Source organism: Glandiceps talaboti, chromosome 13, assembly GCF_964340395.1.
Source record: "Glandiceps talaboti chromosome 13, keGlaTala1.1, whole genome shotgun sequence".
In the NCBI taxonomy this organism is placed as follows: Eukaryota; Metazoa; Hemichordata; class Enteropneusta; family Spengelidae; genus Glandiceps; species Glandiceps talaboti.
In genome coordinates this window covers 12,604,620-12,617,384 of record NC_135561.1, presented here as the reverse complement: position 1 = coordinate 12,617,384, position 12,765 = coordinate 12,604,620, and the positions used below count along the sequence as shown (strand labels likewise).

General features: G+C 34.0%; 1 protein-coding gene across 7 annotated transcripts in view; it reads right to left on the bottom strand.

The window, feature by feature from the left end:
- Positions 1–3,272: 3,272 nt before the first annotated feature.
- The window catches only part of LOC144444700 (protein argonaute-2-like), a 46,803-nt gene continuing 37,310 nt past the window's right edge, over positions 3,273–12,765 (bottom strand). For 2 of the 7 annotated variants that reach the window (XM_078134214.1, XM_078134216.1), the window contains exons 20-22: positions 12,669–12,695; positions 12,355–12,384; positions 3,273–9,154 (exon numbers count right to left, since the gene is read on the bottom strand). In XM_078134214.1, coding sequence (XP_077990340.1) covers positions 9,040–9,154; positions 12,355–12,384; positions 12,669–12,695 — 172 coding nt within the window. In that variant the 3' untranslated portion in view covers positions 3,273–9,039. The remainder of the gene's footprint in view (positions 9,155–12,354; positions 12,385–12,668; positions 12,696–12,765) is intronic. The other 5 variants (XM_078134215.1, XM_078134218.1, XM_078134217.1 and 2 more) reach the window with 5 other exon arrangements.

Here is a 12,765-nt window from a genome sequence, read left to right as displayed (position 1 = left end):
GTCCGGGACGGGGACTTATGGATTGGGTTCCGTCTGTCCATGCGTCCGCAGCCGTTTCTTGGAGATGCCTGGACCGATTTTTTTCAAACTTGGTACAGGGGCAACATACAATGGCATACATATGCACATCAATTTGTTTCATGATACGATCCAATATGGCCGCCTAGCAGCCATTTTGTTTGCAAATTTTCCCTGTCTAAAGCCTTAACTCATACATACTTGAACAGATCTCATTCAAAGTTGGTATTAGGACAGTGTTCTATGACATACATGTGCATATCCATTTTCATCGTGATACGATCCAATATGGCCGCCTGGCAGCCATTTTGTTTGCGATTTTTCTATGTCCAAAGCCATAACTCAGACATGCTTAAACAGATCTCATTCGAAGTTGGTATTAGGACAGTGTTCTATGACATACATGTGCATATTCATTGTTGTTGTGATACGATCCAATATGGCCGCCTGGCAGCCATTTTGTTTGCGATTTTTCTATGTCCAAAGCCACAACTCAGACATGCTTGAACAGATCTCATTCAAAGTTGGTATTAGGACAGTGTTCTATGACATACATGTGCATATCCATTTTCGTCGTGATACGATCCCCCATACCCGACCCATCCTTTATCATTGTAGGCATGTTCCATGTCCAACAAGCATTTAGGTTCACAAGTGTTGTTGCGTGATCAGAGTAGTGATAATTCCTTAAAACCCAATCATAGTGGGGAATATGTCATTCTCAATGACTTGTCTCTAATAGTTCTTGAGTTATGATGTAAATCTTGATTTGTAATGGAGGTACTAAAAATACCGCCAATGGCGTTGTAGCACAACTGTAGTTTTTTAAAATGTTTATCCATATGCTAGTCTGTGCTAACAATAGGTGTTTATTTGCTGAATAACTATCCAGTTGCCTATCCAACCATGTTGCTATCTTTACGATAAATGCTATCATTTGGCTGTTGCAATGGGCGTGGTCATGTTGTTAGATATATTTGCATACATTTGTGTATGTTTTTGTTCACTTGTGTATGAATTCCTGATATTGTCTTTGCAATATACGTGATCATTTGGCTGTTGCTATGGGCGTGGTCTTGTTGCTAGGAAAATTTACATACATTTTTTGAATGTTTATTCAATTGTCTATTAAACCCTGTTGTTATCTTTGTGAAATACACCACCGTTTGGCTGTTGCTATGGGAGTGGTCATGGTTACTAGGGTATTTGCATACATTTTTTGAATGTTTATTCATCTGTCTTTCTATTCCTGTTGTTATCTTTGCAATATACGTGATTATTTGGCTGTTGTTATGGGCGTGGTCTTGTTGCTATGCAAATTTACATACATTTTTTGGATGTTTATTCAATTATCTATTAAACCCTGTTGTTATCTTTGTGAAATACACCACCGTTTGGCTGTTGCTATGGGCGTGGTCATGGTTGCTAGGGTATTTGCATACATTTTTTGAATGTCTACTCACTTGCTTACCAGATGATGTTGTTATTTGACCAAAATATACTGCCATTTGGTTGTTGCTAAAGGGCGTGGTCATGGTCGCTAGGGCCAATTTTGTCAAAATGTTTTTAAGAAAATCTGCAGAATAACAGTTTCAGAAACATCTCGCCAAGTTTCAGACTAATTGACCAAGTACTTTTTGAGATATAAGTTTTTGACCAAAAATGAACATTTTTACACCTAATTTGCATATCACTCATGGAATCATGGTATGCTTAATATTTCTTCGTCCATACATCCCTAGATACATTCCCATTAAATTTCAGCCCAATCTGCTCAGTAGTTTTAGAATTATAGATTTTTAACCAAAAAGACACATTTTTAGCCCTAATTTGCATATCACTGATGGAATCATCCCGTCATGAACAAATCTTATTTTACACCCCCTTAAGAATGTTCCCACCAAATTTCGCACCGATCTGCCCAGTAATTTCTGAGTTTAAGTTTTTTGACCAAAAATCACATTTTTTGACCCAAATCACACACCTGTGATGTGATCATTTTGATTTGAACAATTTCCCAACTAGACACCCAAAGTAATGGACCCACCAAATATCGTGGCAATCGGTTCAGCGGTTTTTGACTTTAAGTTGTTTACACACACACACACACACACACATCCACACACACAGACAGACAGACGCCGGGCGATCCCTATAGCACTACTGAACAAGTTCAGTTGTGCTAAAAATCACCCATACACTTGGGGATGACATAAAGCCATTGGAAGGTTCCCACTGATAGATTCACATTAAATGATACTTTATAGTAATTATAATCAAACAACACTTTCTGGTTTCTCATGAATCAGACCAAACTTTTCGGCTCTAGGTTATAATATATTCTCGCTTCCACATATAACATTGAAGTGTTTTACAAGGCTTATTCTGATTGGTCCGTAATCCAACACAGCATGGCATCAACTGTCTTTGTTAATAATTACAGTAGGCTTTCTAATCAGTGGGACCAATCCAACAGTTTCATTTTGACCCCTCATTTTAGCCACTCACACGTCTAGCAGGCAGGATTAGGTGTTAATATTGTAGATGTTGGTTTGGATTTGGCAGTTAACTTTTTTATACACAAGACTTGTAATTGCAGCTTGCAATCCTTGGTCGTAATGACAATCTAAGAAAGCATTTAGGTTTGATTAACCTGACTCATAATCAGGGGATGCTTTCCTTCTGCCCATAATATGGCATGTGTATTTTCCAATCATTTTCTCTGTAAATATTGCCAATGAAAATTCTGGTGAATGCAGACCACTCAAATTTGTGTAAATTTACATGCCATGTGTATTGAAAAATCATCTTCTATGTAAGTTTTCCCTATGAATGCAGCCTAATCCAAATCTATTTATATTTATGTGAGGTCTTATGTGCATTGACCAATCAGCTTCAATGGAAGTGTTCCTTACGAATAACTAATGATGCAAACCAGTTCAAATCTGTTTAGATTTACATAACACCCCCCCCCCCCATAATGTGATGTGATAAGTGCATTGGCCAATCATCTTTTATATGAGTTCCCTATGACTGCATACCATTTCAAATGTTTTAAATTATTTCATAATGCAATGTCATAAGTGCATTGACCAATCATCTTCTATGTAGGCACACCCTATGAATACCTAATGAATAACAAGGATTTTGCACTCTGGTTACAAGCTTGGTATAAAAGAGATGATTACAAATTCCACACCAATGCCTGTAGACTAGTCGGGGGGCAGGGGAATAATAACGACAAGAGACAAGTATTCGATATAGCTACTATTATTGCTAACATTGTTATTGCAATCCAACACCACAACTGACACGTCATATGGACACAAAATATCAACTACCAGTGAAAGGTGAAGGGTCTATATATTGCAGTTCAATAAGTAAATAAGATGGGGAAAAAAGTAATTACATCAGCATTATAGGACTCAAAACAGTTAACAACTTCTTTTCTCTAAAATGTATTGAATATATAAATGACATCATTTGACCTGTCAAGTTAAAGTCTTCCAGGCTGTCTCTGAATTCACTGACAAAATATTAAGAAACACCTGGCTAGCCTCGCAATAAACATTGAAATGAGTTTCTAGTTCATCAAATAAACATTAATGTTTGCTTTCTGTCACTTTTGTTATTACGATATTAAAAATCAAAATTTGCTTTCCTTGCTACTTCACTGTCCTGATACGACTGTTTAAAATTTCCCGGCACTTTCACCACTTCAAAAATACATTCAGTGGAGAGGTCACTGTTACTTGTAAAGATATATAAATGCTTTCTCGGTTCCCCTATGCATATTTCCATTTTTATAATAAAAACAGAGTAATGAATGTGTAGGAATTTTCACTAATTTTGTTTGGTCGATTTAAGACTTGCAGGCAGACATGTTTTGTCCATGTTTTGTATTTTCAGAGGTCAAATTGACAAAAGTAAATGTACTGACTTTTTTTTTCATTTTTTGTCGTATGGTGTATATACAATTTCGAACAAAATACACAACTTACAACTTTTGCCATTCTCATGCCAGAAGCAATACTAACATCTGTTATGATACATACTGTGAAACCGAGAAAATACTAACTTTTTATGAGAAAACAGCATCTGGACACGTCAGGACATTTTTTTTTTCCCAAAAAGAAGACAATTAAAAGATTATCTCTGAAACATGTATAGAGGATGTATATATTTGCATATTTTACATTCACATAACGGTGGTAAGAGCAAAGCGATAACACCGAGTTTAGAAGCATTTTTTCAAAAATTACAACAAATTTAGCCAAGTCCAAAGATTTGAATACAATTCAGAATGGAAGAAGGAAGAATACTTTATCCAAGAGATCAGGTTTGTTATTTATTGATTATTCCAAAAAAAAGAAGTCAAACTCAATAAAAATAAGGTGACTGTAGGAGAGACATCTATGCTATAAATAACACTGATAGCTTTATATAAAATATACATACTTGTTATCCAAAGAAGACACAAAATACAAACAAAAGAGACTTAATGGCAGAGGAAATAGGCTATTTTAAAACGTTGAGAAACCATGGAAACTGCCTTAATACATTATTACGATGATTTATAAATTCAAACAATCTTTCTAAAATACTACTATAATTCTGATAGTTCAACTCAGAAAGTTGATTCACAAGTACAAATACTGAATTCACAAATCAAGAAAATAAACTGAGAAAATCCCATATGTGTCTAGAAGATAAAAACGATGTAATATCACTCGAGTTTGTCTCTTTTAAGTCTGGTAATATGGTTTTTCCTTTATATAAGTGAGTCTTTGATCAAAGTGTTATATTTGCAAGTATTCCTGATAAATATAGTCTCCCCTGTTCAATATTGACCATGGGTTAGTAAGTTTAGAAGGAGTCTAAGTGCTAAATCATCTCTTTCATTCTCTTGTTGAAGATAATTTCTTATCAGCAAGTGAAATTATCTACTTTGATCATGTATTCTTGCTGGAGGAAATTAGTATATCCAATACACCAAATCTAGCGTTGCTATGTCCTGTATTATTTGTAACACTAATAGCTACGTAATACAGCGTATTTGCATGAGAATTTGTTATTTTAAATATCATAGCAATCCTTTTACACTTTCCACAAATCCAGTTACGATCCCCCCCCCAAAAAAAAAACAAACAAACAAAAAAAACCAACAAACCTAATTTATTGTCTTGTACTTTCCACCAATAAAAAAACCTTCTAATTTATTGTTTTGTTATTATTATGAAGTATTGCCAAGTACAAACTGGTCCCTTCTAATCTTATTTCGTGATATACATTATATGAAAGTCATCTGTATGTAAGCTGCCTTATGCCAATAGTAAAAGCAAACAAAACATTGAAGGGGTGCACACAAGCCGAGTTTATATGTTTTTGGGGGTGAAATTTTATCCTGTATATTTTATAAAAGGTACTCGCAGTATTCCAAAACATACTTCACCACTTGTCATTGGCTGAACTCTGACCTGTTAATAAGATATCAATCGGATGACATAATTTCTTAAAGGGTCGTGGAACTCGTTCCTTTGCAGTCAACTGTGCAAGAACAATGCAAGAAAACAATTGTAATATCATAGAAGACATACATTAACATTAACCTTATACTAGTATAGTTTAATTGCAGGTTTATGTATTATTTTCGCTTCAAAAAACCGTACAAACTCAGCTTGTGCCACTTTCAAGTTTAAAAAATGAATCTGAACAAGTACTGCATGTATGTTGATAAGTGTTTACAGGTTAGCAGAGAACTACCACTCTGCTTCAAAACTGTACACAATTCACTAACTTGCAAAAAAATAGGTATGACTCTCAAAATTACCATATTTGAGATGATGACAAGTTTATCCGTTTCATAAACAGATAATATCAAAGAGTAAAGCTTCGGATTAATTTCAGATGTTAATTTTTTCTTTAGGTAAAGCATCAATTTATTTATAATATTGCACAGATCATAAAGAAATGTAACAACATGAACTTGAACTGGGATTTTTTATCATAGTAAACGCAGGGGTGAGAGTGACTTCAGACAAAAGACTTGACTACTAGAATGCCATTTAAATTGTATAGTCACCCCCTTTAAACATCCCTGTAAATTGTTAAAACATGGTACGTTCCATTTGTGATAAACTGTGGATCAGTCTATTTCATAGATGAGTGGGAGGGTGTCACTGTCAGTTGATCAATAAGAATTTTCTGCCAAACGTTTGGAATGAGGTACGTAGATACCATTACAAAGAAACTCAAAGTCAAATGAAAACAAAAGTCCTGTAAATGTGCAGGTGATCATAAAAATCTGATTTGTCGACTGTTGGTAAGCGCATTAAGCAGGTACAAAAACTCAGAACCATTAAAGTATTTCTCCGGGGAGTAATAAAATCACTTACTTTCAAAAAATGAGCAAATAATTTCGGCACTTTAAAATAATCCTCAGAAATTTAAAATAAGTCTTTTTCATTGCTACATACATAGGTACTTTGGAGTGTAATCACAATATATGAAATGGATTTTTTGTATCTGTTTTTTTTCTTCGAGGGCACTTACAACTAATAATACTTCCACAGTAGCTGAGTTGAAACAAATACGGTTTGCATATACACGGATAATTCTCCAATATTGCATAAACATTACACAAGTTACGTGAAATTACAAGATACAAGTTTTCCAATTTGATAAGTAAACAGCTGGTCAAAGACAATATTGACAAGATTTTATTGTAGTTTGATATGTCAGTTTCTTTTTATAAATTTTTTAGTGAGTTGGCTAGGGAATCTTTTTTTTTTCTGTTTTGCACATTATTACGGCCAGCTCATATGATATGTCTTGGTATGTGAAGTGGAAGAGAGATTATTAGAAGCAAAATATCATGCAGAATGTAAGATATATTAATACATATATAAAGTTGAAATGGACAACATATGCACCAACATGCATTAGCACTGTCCACACACACATATACTACGCATATTTATATATACCAGTTAATCTTTCCTTCTCCAGTCTATTTAGCTATGCTTGCGTTTGCACCACACTGCTTGTGAATATGCCATATTGCAAAGTTACAACCTGTGTTTAATTAAGTAATTCAAATGCATTCTTATGTTATGTGATTTGACTACATTGCTAATATGCGTCGTTGAAATGGTTTCTAAACTGCTGGTTAGCTTGCAATGATTTCTTTCAGCATATACTTAACAAGAAGGATATTTATTGGTAAATGCTATATATTAAGTGGATTCATTGAAATGTCAGCTAGCTTGTTATACCCGCGAGAGGGTGCTAATGTGGCTCAGTATGGTAGTATGATGTATGCAAAGTTGTATGCCTGAGACTAGCAATGCTATGTAGCTGTACACTTAGCTAACTGCTAAATATACACAAAGTTGTAGGCAATCTAAGATAACAACGTTTTATATACCAATGCTGGCTTGCTTTGGTATGAATATAGAAGTGGACTATCAAAACTAGGGAGTTAGGGGGTTTGTTAAAATAGGAATACAGTTTGATCCCCTAACATAATCCTGATTTGTATAATTCATTACGAATAACCACTGTTCTACACAAGACCCCCATGCTTATGATTCAGTGTATAAACTGCCCTTTGGCTATTTTGCAATCTTATGCCATGTTCCAATTTGGCTATCTTGCAATCTTAAGCTTTGCTCTCCACTAGCTACCTAAAGCTGACAAGCTAAGATGATATCTTGCAAGCAATGCTGCTGTGAGCTTCTACTGATTCCTACTTCTAGACAGTATAGCTCACTTTATAGTAGTAACAATGTAGATTATGTTGAAGACTTCAGAAATAAATAAGTCTGGCTCTTAATGTTGTTGTTGTAGTTGTTGTAACTTGTGAAAGACTTTGTGGCATATTGTCAGCGTGGCGTAATATTGCCAAGAAACATGTATTCACACCTATATTATCTGACTAATGACCACGGTGACATTTTTTTGTTTATATTTTAAAGAATTCACACCTTATCTCACTGTCAAGAAAAGTCAACTCTGATAATGACCAGAAAATTTTTAATAAACTACATACAGTTCAAAATATTTTGGAGTTCTGAAATGAGGTCAAGATCAGGTCTTCGTTGGTAAATTCCTCTTTTGTAGGTCAGAAAGATGGCTCCAACCTATATATAATTCTTTTCTCTCTCAATTTTTTTCAATTTTTATTTCTACTTTATATATTTGCAGCTGAACCTTCTAATCTTTATGACAAATCACCAAACAACACTGAGAAGTCATTTGCTGCAGCACCTAAATACTACATACAGAAATTGTTACATACATAAATTTTCTCTGAAAAAAGTTTCATGTTGGCACTCAAAGTTGTCTGCGACTTTTGTTTAATAGCAGGTTTGGAACTGCAAATGGCCTACAAGAAAAATAGAGGCTCATGCCATTACATGATGAAAACACCTTATAAGAATTAACTTGCACTAAGAATTTCAAATTACACATTTTAAGGTTTTTCAATTTGCATCAATACTGCAAAAGGTAAAACAACATTATGTTGGAGAGAGCTTTCTGACCAGATTTTAAGCACTTAACCCAAATACATAGTATTGAAATCAACATTTTAAGTGACTTATTAACTATTATCAATATTTGATCCATGTCAACAATCGCAGCCATGACGTTAGCGCAAAACGCATACTCTGTAAATGTACAGCAGATAAAGAAACACAGCACACAATCATCCATTACATCATCGAGCAAAAAAAAGGTGCACACTAAAAAAAAATAGCTATTAACACTACAAATGGTCATAAGGTCATGCCATATACATTATAAAATATCTTAGAGTACCAGCACAATTTTTTAAAATTATCAAATCAATCAATCAATCAATTGATTCTTTTCATCTTGATAAATTGTACAATTTAGAAGTTTGATTGTTATCTATCCTGGCGCATTGCAGAGATTCTTCTTACACCCCCTGCATAGTAACATGTTTGTAGACGTGGCAGTAAAATCCAGCGTTGGTGATAATGGCAATGACCACGATTCTCAGGCAAAGTACATGACCTTCTGGGTGTCTTGATGAACCTGTACAGCTCTTGCCATTGCTGAATGAGTTCTCTCCCCATTTCCAGTCGATCCGGAGTGGTGACTCCCTTCCCCGCTACAAAGAAAAGAATACAATATTATCAGTAACACTTCAGGAGACATTTACAATTAAAATAATGACAAGTCATTATAGCATACTATACTTTTAGTATCGTTTACTAACTTTCATTTTAACCTACACTTGTTTACACCTGTTGCAGAACTTACTACCAAACCATAGTGACTATAGAGTTTCTTTTAGACAACACAAAGTTTTTTTTTATGTCTCACACGTTTTTTTTAGTTACAAATTACATAAAAGTGATAAACAGCAAACACATAAAATGATACATTTTATCTCACTGTGAACATAAACAAACATCACTGTTGGATGAAACAAGGAAGATTCAAACACAAAACTGTTTGTGTTCAAAATTAGATAAAAGGTAACATTTCATGTGTGTGTGTGTGTGCAATCAGTGCCTGTATTTTGTGTAATTCGTTACGAACGGGTTAACGATTATTGTGCTGCCTAACTGAAACTCTATAGTCACTCTGGTTTGGTAGTATCTCGTGTTTACTTCTTTCTGTACAAGTTTAAAAGTAAAGGCAGTGTCACCTAGTCTATAGCCCTTCACAGTACAATAAAAGTCTGTACTGATAATACTGATTTTTTAGGGTGGACAGTTGACTTGGTTAAAGAAAATGTTCAAACGTCCACTACTGTTGTCCAGATAGAAGCAAATGCCAGATATGTTCTGCAGTGGATGTAAAGATTTTTTACAAGTTGTTCACAGTGGAAATCACTGGGGATATCTGAATTAAAGCACAGAAATCTAAGTTTTAATTTTGGGAAATTCATTTTCTAAGTGACAAACTAATGTTTATGATATAGCAACGATGGAAACAAGAAAACATCAGCATACATATGTAGTAAGATGACAGTTATTTGAGCGTGAAATATATTTACATCTTATTTGTTATTTTTATGTTTTGCTATAATGGTGCCAAGATAAAAGAACAAAGATAATGTGGACAAGACACAAAGTTTATATTTAGATTTGTATCAATAATTGGTTTCACAGCAGTTTTTTGTTCATTTTACTTTTTGTTTCTTTGTTTGTATGTATGTATGTATGTATGTATGTATGTATGTATGTATGTATGTATGTATGTATGTATGTATGTATGTATATCGGTATGTATGTATGTATGTATGTATGTATTTATGTCATTCTTCAGCTGAAAGTGACGTCAATTCAATACTTGAATTGGATGATTTGTTCACTAAGAAAACAAAGCTGGTGAACAATGCAATAGATAGTTGAATTATTTGTGATTGTTGTTAGCAATAATGTCACCGTTTAACCTTACACATGAAAGTAGAAATAGCCTACAATGACACCATTGCGTTTAATGTTGTAGATATGTGTGAGTGCAAAGAACAGAACAGTAGACAAGACACAAGGTGTAACTAACATCTACTTTCTTTTAGTAAGAGCAGGAGCTGAGAGCACAGCGTTACATTATTAGCAGCACAAATCAAGGAAGAGTTCAGCTTAATTATGGGATTTCTATACAACGCAAGGCAACCAATAATAATATTCAACACCACTAATTCTTAGTCTTCAACCTGTTATGAGTAAATGATACCAGCCCAGATACCTACAATTCATATTCATAATCATACACCATAGATAGTTGAACTTAACTCTTTCAAGTTAGACTTGAAACTATTGAAATTTTGATGTACAAGCTACAACATGTCTTGTGATAAAACAAGATTTAGTGTCATTACACAAACATTTTTTGTGCTTTTGTGATGAGCGGGCAGGTGTAAGTTTTTAAATCTGTCTCAGCCAATCAAACTGTAGATGACTGCAGATAGTAAATACATATAACTATATTATATATGACTATATATATATATATATCATATATATAGTGGAATACTTTATTTTCCTCTGCATTTCTTTCTTACTTCACTTGTGTCACTTACCTGCTTTGATTGAATTTGGCATGATGTGCACAGAGTGTACAAAAGACGCATTATTTTATTCAAGCTAGGGAGTTAGAGTTAGGCAAGTGATCAGGTTTACACCTCCTAATCCAACTTTTCTACAAATTGCCAAAACCTTTCACCAAGGCTTTCTTTACATTTCAACTTAACCCAGTTTAAATAATATCCAAAAAAAACTTTTCATTAAAACAGAAAATCTTTGATAAATAAAGTATTCCAAAACTTATTTCCTTCTTTATTTTAATAGTGTTATATTACCTCACAACAGTTTGTGTCGCATTTATTTTATTATCCAATCAAATTACTGGTAAGGGGTCAGCTGACAACACTTCACATGTACTTTACACTCTTATCCAATCAAATTACTTTGTTAGATCAGATAACAACAGATTATGTATGTTGCATCTTCTTATCCAATCAAAATACTCTGTAGTGAGTTGCCAGCTGAATAATTAGCATATTTCATTCATTACCCAATCAAATTACAGCCTGGAGTCAGCTGACACTAACCTACCAGTAATGCTCTTCTGAATAATCAAATAAAAAATGCAAACAAAATGTCTTTTTATACTTTTCACCACATACAATTTACCGAGTGCTATCAGTTTGTTGAATTTTTTTTTTTGCTGGATGATTTTCCTTACAAGGGAAGAAAAAAATTCAGGACTTTGTAGTCCTTTAAATGTATGTGAAAATATAATCCCAGTACAAGGGTAGAACATGCTTTCATTCCATGGTATTGGTTTGCCTGCACTATAGCTTAAGGAGATCACTGTACTATAAAAAGCAAGTTCTTTTTATTTTTTGGTTGCATCAATGTTAGAAAGATATTTAGAATGTGTATTTCAGTGAGCATTTTTTGTCATTGGTGTATGTTTTGAATTATTTGTCCACAGAAACCACTTGCTCATAACGCAAGGAAAGAATTGAAATTGTGGGGCCTAGGCTGGTGTCTTGAATTGCACAGGTTTTTTTTTGGTTTTTTTGTTTATGAATAATGATGAAAAAAGAAGAGATAAGATACAGAACACACACTAGATAAAGACATCAAACGTCTAAATATAGCGAAGTGTATACTATGCACTATATCACATTAGCATTTGTTTGCAGTTGTAAATATGCCGGTGACTGCGTCACATAACAAAAATTTCAACAACAACAAAACAAACGCAAATATAAGAACAAAGAGACTGTTTTTTTTTTTTCAGAGTGGGTTGAAAACCAAGACTTGTAGATAGTAAATAACAGCCACTCACTTGCTGTTGTTCCCTGAAAGATGTCCACTGCTATAATGGAAAGCAAACACAACCCAAGGAAAAAAAGACAAAAAAAAAAGCACATTACATCCAACATGCGTACATGTGAGTTGCTAGGCAACACATAAAGCATTTTTTTTTAATTTCCCATTCATTGGGCATAACAAGGCCTTACTTAAACTTATGCAGACGTTTCTTCTTATAGTTTAAACAAACAGGTAAATACTGCGCACAAGGCTTGGCGGCGGCTCACCAAATTATAACAAAAAAAAATAACTTAAATCCAAATATGTTGTAGAGATGTAATAACTCACTTGTTAGTTGTTGACTGATGCCCAGTGCTATATATAGAAAAAGAAGAAACGTGGTACCAGTGTACCAACATAAAAATAGGTTATGTCAGAAAAGAAC